Source organism: Meles meles, chromosome X (genome assembly GCF_922984935.1).
Source record: "Meles meles chromosome X, mMelMel3.1 paternal haplotype, whole genome shotgun sequence".
Lineage (NCBI taxonomy): Eukaryota > Metazoa > Chordata > Mammalia > Carnivora > Mustelidae > Meles > Meles meles.
Window position 1 is genome coordinate 61,246,973 of NC_060087.1, and position 17,199 is coordinate 61,264,171.

At 41.9% G+C, this 17,199-nt stretch overlaps 2 protein-coding genes across 13 annotated transcripts in view; both read right to left on the minus strand.

Moving 5' to 3' along the window:
- HDAC8 (histone deacetylase 8) overlaps window positions 1-6,364 on the minus strand; it is a 221,803-nt gene extending 215,439 nt beyond the window's left edge. For all 7 annotated transcript variants that reach the window (XM_045995577.1, XM_045995581.1, XM_045995574.1 and 4 more), the window contains exons 1-4: window positions 5,928-6,364; window positions 5,363-5,415; window positions 2,376-2,506; window positions 663-804 (exon numbers count right to left, since the gene is read on the minus strand). In XM_045995577.1, the coding sequence (XP_045851533.1) occupies window positions 663-804; window positions 2,376-2,506; window positions 5,363-5,415; window positions 5,928-6,152 (551 nt within the window). In that variant the 5' untranslated portion in view covers window positions 6,153-6,364. The remainder of the gene's footprint in view (window positions 1-662; window positions 805-2,375; window positions 2,507-5,362; window positions 5,416-5,927) is intronic.
- A 4,685-nt stretch (window positions 6,365-11,049) lies between these two features.
- Window positions 11,050-17,199, minus strand: part of PHKA1 (phosphorylase kinase regulatory subunit alpha 1) — a 137,514-nt gene continuing 131,364 nt past the window's right edge. For 4 of the 6 annotated variants that reach the window (XM_045995986.1, XM_045995987.1, XM_045995985.1 and 1 more), the window contains 3 exons: window positions 16,976-17,029; window positions 14,905-15,105; window positions 11,050-13,695 (listed from right to left, as the gene is read on the minus strand). In XM_045995986.1, the coding sequence (XP_045851942.1) occupies window positions 13,522-13,695; window positions 14,905-15,105; window positions 16,976-17,029 (429 nt within the window). In that variant the 3' untranslated portion in view covers window positions 11,050-13,521. The remainder of the gene's footprint in view (window positions 13,696-14,904; window positions 15,106-16,975; window positions 17,030-17,199) is intronic. The other 2 variants (XM_045995990.1, XM_045995989.1) reach the window with 2 other exon arrangements.

The following is a 17,199-nucleotide window of genomic DNA, read 5'->3' on the forward strand; positions in this document are numbered from 1 at the left end:
GTTACACTTAATTCTCTCAGTCAGTTGCCATTTGCCTTAGAGATGGCAGCAAAAGCTTCCTTCTTGATTTGTCAGCCTTTTATTTTAAATCTATTCTCATCAGTTTCCCACCTATTTGGAAATGTTTGCCACCTCTTTCAAGGACCAGCTTTAAAATGCACCTCTCCCAAGACTTCCACGATTAATTTCTGCATAGCGCTAAAATCTCAGCTCATATACATATTTGGTTGGTACCAAAACTGATGCTGTTCCCTAATTATTCTAGTTCTGTGAGTGTCTCTAAAGCCGAAGTCCCTTGAAGACAGGGAGATTTCCAAAAAGCTGGGAAAGGAACGTAGAGACTGTCTAGTTAGATCCTTCGCCCCACCCATTTTCCTGATGAAGAAACTGAGTCCTAGAGAGGTTAATCTTTCCAAGTCAGTTAGCCAAGTCTGCAGAAAAACTAGGTACAGGGCCCAGGTATCCTGACTTTCAATAGAGTGTGTTCCATTATATTGTGTCACCTTCTTCTATTCCACTTGTATCTCCTCAGAATGCCTCGTAAAGTGCTATATTTGTACACAGATCTCTCAGTGAATGCCCAGACAATAAGCAGAAGAGTTTACATAACTGAGAAACTGACTCAAGGAAAGAGGCAGAAAGCAGAAAGGTCATTTTCTTACTTCTTTGCATGATGCCACCCTCCGGACCAGTTAATTGCTACTTTGCACATTCCATCAATCAGGCATTGGGCAGCTGTGATAGTGGCCCCTCCTACAGCTGCTGCGTAGTCAAATATCCCTTCAGTGGCTGGGCAGTCATAACCTTCAGGCAAACATCAGAAGAGCTTGTTACAAGAGGAAATGGAGAAAGAAGAGGTGTGATACTGTGATTTACATAATAAGAAATACCCCTAGGTGATCTTCATCCCCCAAGTCTGACATCCAGCTCCTCAAACTGTTGGAATTTCTTAAGCGAGGAGAGCAGTAAAGGTGTCTCTGTTGTGTTAATGGTGACTTGTGGATCACACCTCAGGATGGGGTGGGGATGAGCAGTGGGGCAAACCAGGTGACTGGAAGTTGGAATTACCAGTTCTACCCCCTGACCTCCTCCTGTGAGGGGAAGGGGCTGGAGATTCAATGACCCATGGGCCAAAGATTCAATCAGTCATGCCTATGTAATGAAGCCTCCATAGAAACTCAAAAGGCTGACTGGGAGAGGTTCTGGTTTGGTGAGCGTGGAGATGTCAGGGGAGGGTGATGCCTGGAGAGTGCATGGAAGCTCCACACCCTTTGGTGATCCCTTGCCCTATGCACCTCTTCCATCTGGTAGTTCTGAGTTATATCCTTTTACCATGAACCAGTAATCTAGTAAGTAAATGGGTTCCCTGAGTTCTGTGCCCTGCCCTAGCAAATTCAATCCAAAAGAGGGTGTTTGTGGGAACCTTCTGATTTATAGCCAGTCAGTCAGAAGCACAGGTAACAAGCTGGGCTCGTGACTGGCATGTGAAGTGCGGAGCAGTCTTGTGGGATGGACCCTTTAACCTGTGGGACCTGATGCTATTGCCAGGTAGACAGCGTCAGAATTGAGTCGAATTGTAGGTCACCTAGCTGTGTCCTGAGCATTGGGGGGTGGTGTGGGAGGAAAGCCCCACCTCCACACATTGGAACTGGGTTTAGAACCCTACTGGGAGGAGTAGTTTGAGGTACAACAACAACATATATTACCAAAAAAGCTACTGTGCTAACATCAGCTTCCAAATGAGAGATAAACATCTCCAATGTTTGGCAAAGAATTTTTTGAAGTGTTGGAACTAGAAAAGCTAAACCTTCAAGATTAGTTAGTCACATCCTACAGATGGAGAAACCAAGTCCCGAGAGGTGATATGTTTTCTCTATGGTCACACAGAGCCAGGCCTGGGACCCATATCCCTTGACTCACCCATTTCCCAGACCAGGGTTCTACCAAACCATGATGTTTCTCTAGACTAGCCTATTGGCCACCTACAGTTTTTTTAAAAAAATACAACTGTTCAACCTGAAGCAGGGTTGAAAACTTAGCTGGAACATAAATATGTACTCAAGTTAAAATATAAGGTCATGGGACAGTTACATCAGCATACATGCAACCAGACCCAATCTGGGCACTACTATTAGGGCTTCGGCAACTAAAAGATCTTCCCCCATCTGACCCACCATTCAGTTTTGCTCAGTTTGTATGGTTTGCTCGGTAAGTGAGATATGTGTATCTAAACTAAGAGATTAAGATGGTGGTTAACACATTAGTTCTTAATTAGCAAATATGAAAGAAAGACCATCATGCAATCATAAAATGAGTGGTTACAATTTATAGATGGAGGTCATCTACCTCCCATCATTACCCAGTAATGACTTTACCTAGCCCATATTCTATGGAGTCTGGATGATCGTCATCTCCTTCTTGGCTGACCTTCTGGAGATGCTGCAGATAGGCATCAGTGTGGAAGGTGGCCATCTCCTCCATGGAAGCTACTTTGGGCTTAACTATCCTAATAATAACAGAGAACAAAGAGAGGTGAGTGACTCAGACCCAAAGTATGCCAGAAACTGAAGCAGGAGCCAGCAGTCTGAGCAGAAAATACAACTCCTAGCTTCCAGTTCCAGTGGGCTGAAATAATGAACACCTTCTGTTCTCCTACTGTACCATCTAGTCTTCACTTCCTCACATCTATATAATGATTCCGTTAATAAGGGGTGAGAGGGCAGATCTTCCCCCTGAGTTTATAGGTAGGTAAAAAAAAAAAGTGAGTAATTATATTTAAGTTAAACAGATACTGGACCAACTTCACTCTGCAAAGTTACAACTTGCGTGACAAACTAGTAGGCGGAGATATTCTCATTTGAGTCAGTTCCTAATTGGTATATATAATCCTTTCAGCTATATTTTTACTTTATTATTTTTTTACTTATTTTTTTAGAGAGGGAGAGATAAAAGGGGGAGGCAGGGGGGAGGGACAGAGGGAGAGGGAGAGAGAGAATCTTAAGCAGGCTCCAGGCCTAGTGGGGAGCCTGACATGGGGCTTGATCTCACAATCCTAAGACTATGACCTGAGCCAAAATCAAGACTTAACTCTGTATTTTAACTTTAGTAGGCAACTGTATTTTCATGAATTTTGAATTTGGAGCCAGAGAACTGGGCACCTCTTTTTAACTCCATACTTAACAGCTTCTCATCTATAAAGTAGGGAGATCTAATGGGACATATGTGAAGATTAAATGATAACATGAAAATGCTCTATGGATAACTATCATTATTATTAATATTAAAGGATAAAATATGGCAACTCAAAACATAAAAGTTTCTCTACTTGGTGTGCCACATCTACTCTGAGAGGAAAAAGAGAAGGGGCAAACTGGTTGGAACTGGGCTTCACTCAGAAGCTCTCAATCAACTCCTCACAACAAGTGACAAATAGAAGTGACTGAAAGAGGGGCACCTGGGTGGCAGCTGAACGTCTAACTCTTGGTTTCGGCTCAGGTCATGATCTCAGGGTCATGAGATGAAGCCCTGGGTCAGGCTCTGTGCTCAATGGGGAGTCTGTTTGAGATTCTCTCTTTCCCTCTGCCCCTCCCACCACTCTCTCTCCTTTTCTCTCAAATAAATAAAAAAAACCTTAAAAAAAATAAATGACTGAGAGAATACAGGGTGACTTTAAGCTAACAGCAGGACTTATCACGTCTAACCTCTAGCTGCCTACTCCCCATTTCCTCTCCCTGACTCTGCCATTGCCACTCAATGGATTTCCTAGGTGAGGAGAGCAGTAAAGGTGTCTCTGTTGTGTTATGGACCAGCAGCAGCAGCAGCAGCACCTAGGAGTTAATTAGATACGCAGAACTTCAGGCCCCCCCCCCACCCTGCCGATTTCCTGAATCAATATTTAACAAGGTGATTCATAAGTACATTCAAGTTGGAAGAGCAATGACCTAAGTCACAGGGAGGTAGTAGTGTGGTGGTTTTTTATGTTTGCTGAATGGGAACTCAGCCATGAGTTTTTCATGAATTAATATGATCAAAGTGGCTACCACTATCACAAAGCAGGTCAGAAAAATCCTGTAGCTCAGTCTCGAAAAAATCATGTATAGGGTCAAGAGCCAAGGATTCCTGCTTCTCCTTCAAGAAAATATGCCTACATCCTCAGAGGTGACAAATCTGCACATTAAAATATAAATGTTAGTTTCTTGGACCATGTTTCCCAGCCCTAATAGGTGGCTTTTCTAACATCCTTCCTCTTGTTTAACAAATATGGAAGGCCTCTCTGCTTAATAGCAAGGGAATGGGACAGTTTTGCTTTGCACTGATTTCTTATTTGTCTTAAAGTAACTTTTGGGAAAAGTTACTGTGGGATGCCTGAGTGGCTCAGTCAGTTAAGTGTCAGCCTTTGGCTCAGGTCATGATCCCAGGGTCCTGGGATCAAGTCCCACATTGGGCTCCTTGCTCAGGGGGGAGTCTGCTTCTCCCTCTCTCTCTGCCTGCCTCTTTCCCCTGCTTGTGCTCTTTCTCTCTCTCTCTCTTGCAAGTAAATAAACAAATAAAATATTTTTTAAAAGAAAAGTTAAATAAATGGAAGGCATGTAGTTCTTATGTCTAACACACATATGGGTTAAAAAAATACGGTACTCCATAAATGATTTTGTTAATAATAAGGATAAAATTTGAAAGCCTATTACACAAACTTCTGGGAGATAAATGAAGCATACCACACAAGCCCGTGCAGACACTCACCTATTTGGGCAGACAATGTCATAAATAATCCTACAAGACAGGGTTATAATATTTACTCTTATAAAGATTAACAGCGAGTTCATTTTTTTTTAAAAGAAGCACTTAACTCTGAGTTAAGCACTTAAAAGAAGCACTTAACTCAGAACTCTTAGCTGAGTTCTGGTCTGGTTGCAGTTTTGCTTTAGTCTTGATTTGGTGGTGGTGATGGGGTGCCTAAAAGTCTGAAGTTGAACACACACCCTCACATCTGGCTTGGAAACAAATACACACAAACCCCAGAACACCTCCTAGCCAAATATCTAGCCCCCCCATCAGATGGGTTTTAGTGTCCTAATGTACTCTCCTCAAAATCTCCACAGGGAACCTATCCCTAGAATACTCTCCCTTCCAGCAACAAAGTCTTATTTCTAATGGATCTTAACTACTTCAGGCATTTTTATTCAGGTGTTCTTAATTCTTCAAGAACTTTCACTAGGTTACAGATAGATTACAAACACTGATTACAAAAAAATTGAAAAAAAAAAAAAAAAGACTATTCTCCTTCTAATTTGCTCCACTATGAAACAGGACATTAATACTAGAATACTTAGTTTCAGGGCTCTGTTCATGAAAGACAACTTACCTCATTTGCTTATGCAGTGCATATGCCTCAATCAAAGAATGTACCATGCTGGCCTAAAAACACCAACAAAAAAGAAAAAAAAAAAAGCAAGAAAAAAAAAAGGCAGAATACAAGTCTCTTAAATGTTTAATTCAGAGAAATACCATCGACTTCATCATCCTGAACAATGAAACTAACTTTTAACTCCCCTCCTTTTACTTAACAGTTACAATGCACTTTAGACAAATTGCTAAGGCGAAAGCTATCGGGCCTTACCGAAGTAGGGGAACATTTCTCTCCTGCAGCGTCTTCCCCACTTCAGGGATCCCTTGTAGTAGAGACACCAACCCCTCAGTGCCATTCCCTCCCCCGCACTCCTACCTCAACCGGTGCATTGGACGCCCCGCAGATAAATGCTGTGCTCTCAGAAACTACAAGGGAACACTTCCCCCATCACCTGGTGCAGCTGCCCAAATTTCTGCTGATTTTCCCCAGCCCAATCCTCAACCCCTTCCTAATGCCTCGGGTCCAAAGGCCCCCACCCCCACCCCAAAAGCCCACGGTCTTTTCCCCCCACCTCTCTTACCCGTTTGGGGACTTTGGCCAGGGAGTCGCACATGCTGACATACTCGGGACTGTAGATGTAAACTGGAGGCAGCGACTGCCCACTGTCCGCCGGTTCCTCCGGCTCCTCCATCTTCCAGTTGCAGCCGTTCCGGAGCCGCCGTCTGGATCCGGCTTTTTTCGGACTCAACCCGGGCTCCGGTTCCTGCTCCTCCGAACGGCCGCAGCGGTGCTCCCTGGTCAACATTCCCTCCTATTCGCGCTGTCGCCAGAGACACTGTCCCAGCTCCCCATCCAGTTGAAAGAATGCATGGGCCTTCCCAGGCCAGAACCTCTTCATTTAGTGACCACGGCTCAAAAACGGGAGGCCGGCAAATATAAAAGCCCAAATAGCAGCCAATTAGGATCAATATTTTACGGCACAAATAAGCACGGTCAAAACTAACCATCCTTGTTGCCCTACGGGGCCATTTGAGATGAGGTCAGACCAGCTTTAGAGCATGCTGGGAGATGTAGTTTTGAGGGTTTCGGGTAGCGGAAGAGCCGGGGCTAATTACTAAAATAGCCGCGAATGTGTTTTAGCGCTTAAAAAAAGAAAAAAAAAAAAAAAAAAAAAAAAAAAAAAGCAGGCTCAACTCTTTATGCATCGTTTCAATCTGCAAATACAGCCATATAAATATTTAAAAACGACACAGTTTGACCACCAGGAGCCCAACACCACCGAGCTACATTAGACAGGCTTTTGGGGGGGGGGGGGGCGGGGCGGGGCAAGTTTGCACAGTAAATTCTGCACCACAACTTTAGTTTATTCCTTTTCATCATTAATCCATGTCCATGTAAGAGTTAACAATATCAATAATTTACTCTGGCAAAGCCCAGAGGACTTTCCTAAGAGGCTGGCCAGTACTCTGGAAATTGCTTTGTAGATTTCAATCAAGCAATGATGTCAAATTACTCTTTGAAAATTCTTGTGGAGTAAGGGGGTAAGCAGATACTTTCAGTTTGGAAACTGCAGCTCCCCTTCCCTCCCTCCCTTTGCTTCTGTAACTATACAAGGGTTACTTACATATTTTAGGTTTAGTGTGAGGGTCTACATTAACAATATCCTGAAGCAGTTCTAGAATTATCATCAGTATTTCTGCATTCCTGGCAGCCCCTATGATATGATGCAAGCTGGCCAATGCTCAAGCCTCCACCTCTCACATTAACCTGAAGTGACCTAGGAACACCCCTCAGACAATCCAGTATCTTTACCTCCTTTAAAATCTAGCTTGCTTTTTTGACTCTTTAAACATTTATAAAGCATTGTGATATGCACTTGGATATTTTATCTCATTTCATTTTGCAAAAGATGAAATCCTATGAAGGATGTGTAATATGCCCATTTTATAGAGGTAGTTTAGAGAGAACAAATAACTGTTCAATGTCACACACTTACTAAGCAGAAAAGCAGTTCAAAACCAGGTCTGCCTGACACTGAAGCCTTTGAACATCCCCTTTACTATGTAAACTTCATTCCTCCAGGATGACTTTGTGTTAAATTTAACTTTGCTCAACCCTCTATTTAGTATTCCCTGAATACTTAGCATTCTGGAAATATTCTCCCCCCTGTGATGTGTTCTTTAACTTATGCTTCTTTTATATATTTCCATAGCAACTAGTTCAAAGTTCTGTGATCATTCAGTCATTCATCAAACATTTATCTGACATCAGCTAAATGTACACTACAGCTAAGGATTCAGTTCTCAAGATGAATTACAATCTGATCTCTGCTCTCAGGGAATATGCATTCTTGTAGAGATGAGAGAAATACACAAGAAACTGTATGCAATGCAGCAGAGTCAGATAATGAATATAGGATGCTTAGATTATTAATAAATAAACACCGGGTATTTAATAAATGGCAACCAGGATTCCTACTCAGTAGCATTTGAGATGGTCTTAGGCATGGATAGGATTTTACGTGGTGGGGGTGAGAGCCAGGGGAGGACACACTGACTAGAAACCACACACGCATAAGCAAAAACAACAAGGAGACCATTTCTAGTCGAGTGAAGGGACTGAATCATGAAGTGTTTTGAATGCCAGACTATAGAGAATAGGCTTCATTCTGTGGAAAATGAGGAGATATTTAAACAGAAACCTTAATAAAAAAGATTTCTACAGCAGTAGCAGGTAGGAAAGATTAGCTGTTGAAAGACTAGAGGCAATCAGTGTTCCAGTGGTCTACATAAAAAGTAATGGATGATTCAAACTAGGGTATGGGCCACAGGAACAGAGAAGCCACTGCCCACTCCCCCCACCCCCCACCCATCCTGGATTGTCATCTCTCACATGGACTTTCTGCAGTATCTAACAGGTTTTTACTTGTACTCTTGCAGAACTACAATCCAGTCTTTTTGCAGCCACCAGAATGAACTTGGAAAAAAAAAAAGTAAATCAGATCTTGTCACTTTTTAAAGCCTCCCCTACCTCGTGATGACAATCTTTTGAGCCAGGAAGAAGAATGTAACTTTTGGGAATGTCTGTTTGTGGAAGTTAGGAGGAGAAAAAGATGCCATAAAGGAGACGAAAAAGAAATAGTTGGTTGAGAACAAGTGTAGCACAGTTTCACAGAAATCGAGGGATGATGTGGGTTGTAAGAAGGGAGAGGTAGTAAAAACCTCATTGCCATTAGGAGCTCACTGATGTTCTCCAAACAAAACAAAACACCAAAACACCAAAAAACCAAAAAACCAAACCAAACCAAATGAAAAAACTCCATCAAACACCACAAGGCAGGGGAGGAAGCCAGACTGCAAGGGGTTAAGGAGTGAAGACTGTCAAGTGTAGCTTCCTCTTTGAAGAAATTTAATTGTGGAAGGAAGGAGTTAGTATATCAGGGGATGTAGAACTCATGAATATTGTTTTTAGGACAAGAGAAATGCACGTGTTTACAGACAGAAGGGAAGAAGTCTGTGGGGCTCTAGGGGTTCACTGAAAGGTGAGATCATGACAGATTGGCAATATAAACAAGAAATGAGATTTTCCCTGGGACTTCATGGATAGGCAGTGAGAGGAAGAGGGCAGGATACAGGATGGCCAACTGCCACCCTAAAATCTAGACCAAAAAAAAAGATGACATGAAAATGGATTGTTCCATGTGTTCTTTCAGATCCAGCAGCAGGTAGCTGAATACTTCAATGCACTTCTAAACTGGAAACAGTATCCTCATTTGGCATACAATGTGGCAAGATGATTCAAGTACAGAGAAAGACAAATTGTTGCAACGAGACTTTGCAGCATATTCTTGCAGCAAATCTCACAGGGTGGCAGGGTGGCTGGACCCTTGTTTATGATTAAGATGGAGCACAATCCATGCCACAGGTCCCCAATCTCAACTTGCCACATGCTTAAGCCCCAGGTCTTTAAATTGGGAAGAAAACCCTTCTCAAAGCACTGGATTTGCAGTTGGAAGACTTTAAGTTCAAGGGAAGGAGGTTGAATTTTGGCCCCAAAGTTTACTGCTGTGGTGACCCTGGGTAAATTCCTTGACTCACTCTCTTCAACTGTTATTGCTAAAGCTAGTTTTTGAACCAGCAGGGTCAGGTTGGGCTGTGCCACTTCTTTTAGTGATCTCTCCTGTTTTCACTTGCTGGCAGAAACAGGCAGAAGGGGAAGCAAACATGTTACAAAGGCACTACTCCTCTGGCTACCTTCTTTGTGCATTTCTGTCCATACAATCTGCCCACCGATGCCTCAACTGTACTTAACAGACTGACCCTTGTTTTAATGTCTTTTCCTTGGAGAGTTTCATTGTTGAGAACGTGAACTCTAGAGTCAGACTGCTTGGGCTCAAATCCCAGCTGTACCACTTACGAGCTGTTTGATCTTGAACAGTTTGCTTAAGTTCTCAGCACCTCTTTAAGATGGGGCTGACAATAGTCTCTAATCTCACATGGTAATTGTGAAGATAGAATAAGGTGATTCATACCAGCTGCCTTATAACAATGTCTGGCTTTTGGTAAGCACTCAAATATTGGTTATCATCCAAGAGATATTATGCTAAGTATTCCTTAATTTGGAGGAAAGTCTCCCTGCACTGTTTCCTTACCCCAGACCATTACTGCAAGAGTATTGCTTGTGGTTTGAGAATAGTTCCTTGGCTTTGAGGCCTAGCCTTAAAAGAAATCAGACTTCTGCTAAATATAGGGCAATCATATCATCCAAACTGGGACACTTTTGAGAGTGACAAAGAGTGCTATTAATAATTATGCCAGGACAACAGGCATAAATGGAGACTGTCCTGGGCAAACCAAGACCTAAGGTCACTCAGGTTTAATAGGAAATGAAGACTAAATGTGGACAACACTGTATTTATCTCTACTGCGTTAGTGTAGGTACTAGGTACTAGGTACCTACACTAATTGGTAAGTGTAATGGGGGGGGATAGTAGAGGTTTTTCGTGAGCTGTGGCTAAGAACAACAACTTTTGTCCCACCAGTTGCATAAAATTCCCACAGTGTAGCAAAACCTAATTAACCAGGATGGGACTGGAGACTGGTTCATCCTTATTGAATAAACCCTCACTTGTTACACAAAGGTTAATAGGTAGTATAACACAGATTCTGCCAAATATTTATAATACTTAGGAGACCAAATTGTCTTTAAGTACCCTCCAGTGGTACAGAAGCACCATTTGCACACAGTTGTAATTCTGAGTAAAAATCAGTCTTATTCATTCATCAGAACAGGTCCCCTATCATTATGATGAGCTCTGGGTGTTATATGTAGTGATGAATCACTAGAATCTACTCCTGAAACCAATACAGCACTGTAAAGTAACTAATTTAAATAAAAATTTGGAAAAAAAAAAGAACAGGTCCCCTAAAGATGTCACTAAGCCCATTTTAATTTAGTGAACCTAGTTTTGAGTGGGTATGTGTTTGAAAGATAAAAGTGCATTTCTTTACATATATTATCTAACATGTTATACAACATATAATATAGGATTTCTGTGTTAGTATTATTCCACTTTGACCCAATTAATGAGCTTTGACTGTACTGTACAATTAAACAGACTATGTAAAAGAGAGCCACCAAAGAAACTCCAATCACAAAAACACACATAAAGTTTGGCACACTGGCATCAGACGTGATTTAATTGGACATTCCAATTTTTAATTCTATTTTCTAAACATAAGAGCTTTAAAAAAAAAAAGGTCCAAGGTGTCTTTTAGTACCACATGCTTAAAATGAAGAAAACACAAATTGAATTTTCCAAAAAGTTGCTTTCAATGTGAAGTAGCACTGTATGGAGAGCGTAGTGATGGACAACTTAGTAAACCCCAGGGGACTGCAGCCATCAGGGTTAGTTCAGGCAACTTAGCTTAGCAGGGGAGAGAGTGGCGGTTTTCACCTGGTGCCACTCCAGACGTACTTCCTGTGGTTTGTGCATGCTTGCAGCCAGTGAAAAGACCAACAGTTTCAGAACACGTTATAAATTCTCTTTATCAGCGACCAGAAAATCACGTGATCTGAAAGCTACGTACTGTGTATTTCCATTTGCTCTAAGAGACCTACTAAAGAGGTCAGCCATCCTCTCTCATTTCCACTATCTGCTTTCTCTCACCCTATTTCCTATGCTCACTTATTCATGTACTCAAAAGATTGTCACTGCTTCAGTGAGAATTATTTAAAGAGCTCTGTGTCCCCATCCCCATTCTTGGAGAAAAATGTGATAACTCTGAGAGAAAGGAAAGGATTGAAGTAGGCAGTTACTTGAGAGCAAACAGGGAATTTAAGTAGAGTTTTTACACATAAATAAGGGGAAGGAGAGTGCTATGGACTGAATATGTATCTCCCTCTGATATTCATACCTTGAAGTCTTACCCCCAGTGTGATGGTATTTAGAGGTGGGGGCCTTTTGAAGGTAATCAGGATTAGATGAAGTCATGAGGGAGGAGTTCCCATGACAAAATTAGTGCCCTTATTAAGAAGCAGAAGAGATGAGAGTACCTGCCCTGCCACCTCCCCCCCTTTCTCAGCCATGTGAAGACAGCAGGAAGGTGGCCATTTGCAATCCAGGAAGATGGTCCTCACCAGGTGCTGAATCTGCTGGCGCCTCCACCTTGGACCCCTCAGCCTCCAGAGACTTGGAAAAATGAATGGTTGTGGTCTAAGCAACCCGTCTACAGCCTTTTGTTATAGCAGCCTGAACTAAGGTGGAAAGTTAGGAAAAGCATTCTTCAAACAAGGCTACTTTAACATAGGACTAGGGAAAATGACTTAAGGATCCCTCCATTATCCTGGGTATGTCAGCCTGGAGGCCATGGTCACACCATTCACGTAACAAACACATATTTACATAGTCTGCCCAGTGTAGATACAGAGAGATATACAGACACATTGAAACTACTTACATTTAGAAAAATGCCATGTATGCTTAGACATGCACCCAAATACAGGCATTTACAAGAAACAGATAGAAGCCCACAGACACCAAAACACGCATAGCTATGAACACTAACTAGAATCAGTAAGTGAAAATGCAAGTGAGGAATTTCAGAACAGATGGGAAGGCAGGGATTTGCTGCCGGGTCTAGGGCTGGATGCTGGAGAAAGTGAGTAGGCGAGTGACAGAGACCACCAAGGAAGGACTGCTTGGTAAGGCAGCTATAGACTGGACTGCTGGGTTCCAGTGGCCAAAGACAGAGACTTCAATTGCCGTGCGTGCTGTGTGTCGGCCCACTCTTCATAGACAAAGGTTGGAGCACAAAGCTTTCTTCAGGGCAATAACCTACTTCTGATTCCTTCTCTACTCCCCTGGTATAAGATGCCACACAGGCATCTTCTCTTCTCCTTTCCTTTTGGGAACTGGGCTCCTGGCTCCCAGGTTATTCTGCATTTTCTGCTACAAATATATCTCTGAGTACCAGTCATCTTCACACGATGTGACTTCGGTTATTAATACAGAAATTCTTAAATATAGATGCTATACTTGCATTTTTTGATATTTCTCCAAAGGGAGAATAGCAATTATGTATGCAGATATAGAGAAGACAAAAACAGGGGGATAATTCTACACAGAAAGGAGTTCACCACTCTGTGGGAGGCAACATGTGAGTAAAGAAGGAAACAACGATCTTGTACTCTCTTTTCCCCAGAAAAGGCACTTAGAATAGGTATTTCCAAGTTATGGCAGTATAAAAATCCAACAATTCAGGGTTTACCCACTTGGAAGAATGTCCCAAAGCAGCCCCCACTCATTCACACAATAAAACTACACATGAGAAAAACCAAACTTTAGCAGTAAATTATTATTGATACCTGCTCTCCAAACAGTAGTTAGAAAACTACGTTTGTAACAGATCTAGGGAATAAAAACACATGCAAACTCTCGGGAACTGTGAAAGAGTTAAGGCCTAGGACGGAGAGCGGGGGGCAGCGCATTCCCCCAGGCCATGGTTCACTTCTAAAGCAATTACTTTGTCAGAACTTTCCGCTCTTCTTGGGTGGGATGGAATGGAAAGGGGCAGGGGAGGAGTGATCAGGCCAACACGTTTCAGTCTCATGCACGATCAACGGAGGCAGGAACCAGCTGTCAAAAGGCTCCCAGCAGCAAGGGCCCAAAGGCCTCACTGCATGGCGCAGATACTGTGGGGCAGGAACTCCTGCACGTAGGTGGCAGCTGCCTTGGAGAGGTAGGTCATGGTGCCAAACCTGCCACTGGGTGCACTGTCATACAGAAGAGTACAGATGCCAGACGCAGGATCCTTGGCCAACATGGTGTCATCTGCACCGAGGGTTTTCTGTTTGGTTTTTAAGGGTGGGAGAACACAGGGGAAAGGCAAGATTACTAATCCTACTGATTAAAGTCCTGATTAGGATAACTCAGAGCCTCCTCCCCATTGCCAACTAGTTGGGTCTTAGGCTGTTTAGGTGGGAAGGAATCAGAGTTCGACACAAAATGTTGAATATGAATTTCTGTACATGCAGTTTTCACTAGCTCCCCCAATCCTATAGCACTATTTGTACTGATTGCTTAGAATTCTTGAAAGTTAAAGATAACAGTTAATTAAATGAGTTGTGTCTGTTAAGTGTCAAATGTTAATAATGAAAATCACCCCAGAAGGACTTTGGTCTGAATCTTTCTAGTACCACTGATTTCAACCCATATTATTTTATCTTGCATTTGATCCTGATTTCTTTCCAAGTCAACTTAATTCAAATAGACTGTAAGCTTTCCAAGCTAGAGTCTATGCCTAAAAGGGATCACAATTTTTTTTTTGGATATGTGGACTAAAAGCAATCCAGAATATTTAAAATTAGGACTGTCCTGGAAAATAAAAATAATTTTGATTTCTTTTGCATTTCCCCACAGTGCCGAATAGAACGAAATACCTATTAACACATTTTGGAGATTTTCCTATTGACAACAGTGCATGGCCTTCACCTTAGTATTCCTACTCTTCATCTAGGAAACATTTGAAAAGCCTTCAATAAAACGTTTGCATTTCTTAAATGGGGTTAATTTCCTGGAAGAAGATCTATTGAGAAAAATTTTAAATGTAGAATTAAAAGTTTCACTTTAATATTGTCCTATAGGTAAGTAGCGAATGCAAAAATAAAACCAAACCAGGGCAAAAATCAAACCTTCTCTTTTCCCTAATAGTCCAAAAGAGGATATGCTATCCCACAGTCTCTTACTAAGTCCTTCTTGCTACAGAAAGTCAATTGATAAGAATGAAATATGATGAAAAGCATAAAACCCTCGTGAGTTCCAGGCAACTTTACCATCTAATACAACAGGAAAATACTTGGTGAAAGACAGAGGTCCTCCCACCACCTACTTCTTTAGCCTCAGAGTTCAGAGCCACTCACTACAAAGGGGGCCCAGAAAAGAGCTATGAGAAAGAGAGTGCAAGAGAGTGACCTTGGCTTCATGAAGTGCTCGGCAGTCAGGTTAGTGTCAGACATTCCCCTGTGAGGAAACAACAGGGTTTTTGCCATTTGCCTACCTGTTCTTGAAGGAACAAGTCATTAGCAATATGCACTATTTTTTCCACGGCAATGATGCTTCCTATGCTATGAATTTCAATATCTGCCATCATGGTGAGGACAAGGATGGCTTCAACCAGAAGCTGGCGGTACTCGGGCTGAGGTACACGATTCAAGACCGACTCCACATGAACAGAGAATTTAATCTCACCTGGAGTCATCTGTGATAGAGAAAAATAGAATCAATTCCTAAGAGCCCATCATCCAGGAGGCACCTATTCTGAAAGGCAGTAAAAGCAGTGTAGCCAAGAACACTGCTCAGTCTCCTGCAAAGTACCTGAGTGAGTAAATTGGTTCAATCCTTTTGGAAGGCAATATGGCAATGAATAACAAGAGTCATAAAAGTGAGAGTGCCCTCTAACCCACAGTCCTATTTCAGAGCCTTCATCCTAAGTTAATAATTCAAGAGAGGAAAAAAATAGCCCCATGTGCAAGAGCGTTTACAGCAGCATGAGTCAGAAGTGTAAAACCAAAAGTAATCTAAACACAGGAATGGTTGTGTAAATAATGGCACATCATGGGACAGCAACTTCATGAGTTTTTATAGAGTCATTTAAGAGAGTAAATATGACGACTGTGCATAAAAGAAAAATCTAAGTGGAACTTAAAGTTGTATTTACATGATGACTAGAATTATGTAGAACATTTATATACTGTTAGATTAAAATGGGCAGGAAGAAATAAAAAAGTTACTTTAGGGTGAACGGGATTGAGGAATAAGTTTGGGTAAAACTGTATTAAGTATATGGTGGCACTGGAGATTTGGACTTTATTTTTATTTTTTTAAAGATTTTATTTATTTATTTGACACAGAGAGAGACAGTGAGAGAGGGCATACAAGCAGGGGGAGTGGGAGAGGGAGAAGCAGGCTTCCTGCTGAGCAGGGAGCCCGATGTGGGGCTCGATCCCAGGACCCCAAGATCATGACCTCAGCCCAAGGTAGACGCTCAATGACTGAGTCACCCAGGCACCCCAGAGATTGGGCTTTAAAGGCTCAAAGTTCAAGTCCTGTCTTTGTCAGTTACTAGTTTTATGACCTTGAGCAATTTGTTTCCCTTAATTTGTTTCTTTTTCTATAAATTGGGAATTATGATCCCTTCTTTGGGCTGTCTCATATACCTGTGTTGAAGATCAAAGTAAAGAGCATGTGAAGGTACTTTGAAGACTCGTAAAGGTACCCTTCAGGTATGTATTGTTATTAATTATACTAACATTTCAATCTTGCTTAAAAGCAGAGAAAGGACAAATAGAGGACACAGTGTTCTTTATTAGAGAAGAGGCCTCTAGGTAAGAGGGAAACCCTGAATCATAGTATTAGCTTTCTCCCCGGCCCCTCCAGCCATTATCTGTGACAACGCCAGTGTTTTTGAGAATTTTCCACTATCCAGTCTTACTATTCTTAATTTGCTAATTCTAGTTCCTTTGTTGGTTTTGTATAAAGGCTATTTTTATCATTTCTATGTGATTGGGCCAGAAGGGAAATATAAAGGCACCTGATAACATATGTGTGTAGTTCATGGCAATGTTTTCCAACCATAGTTACATATTAGGCTCATTCTAAGGATTTTTTTTAAGTACTGATGCTCAGGCCCCATCCCTGGAAATTTTAATCTGCTAAATTGGAGATGGGCGCTCAGGTTGCTGTGGCATATAGTTTGAGCTGTGGACCACTAGTTCATCATCTAAAAGTCTACAGGAACCCTACAAGAGAAAGGTGGGGATGAGAAGGATGGGAACATGAGAGGTCATCCATTCTTAGATCTCTATCTTGCCTGTCTTCTCTGACTCCGGCCACACTCACACAAACCAGCTTAATTTAGTCACCCACTAAATGAGGCTGTCCTTATATAATTAATAAAATAGGTAATTACTCTTTCATATTCCCATTCTGTTTTCAAAAAGCGTTCTCTCTTCCAATGCACTCCATATTTAGTTGATTTGGAGTCATGGAACAATTATTTTGAAAAATTATCCCTGAAATACTTTAGCTATACAATCAGTCACGTAAATGTGAAAGACAGAAAATCTCACCTCTCTAGTGGTTGAAGAAGGAAGCACAAAACCTTCCACAGAGAGTCCATGACACTGCAAGACAGCAAAAACATGTTGTCACCAAGGATATACTGACAACTGGTACCTGTAAGGAGACACTTAGTATTTCTGAGTGTGCTCCATTGGGTAGATGTTGAGTAATCCCAAGCCAGTGAAAGGCCCTGCAGCCCAAGTGTCCTTGCCAAGGGGTTGTAATTACTGTG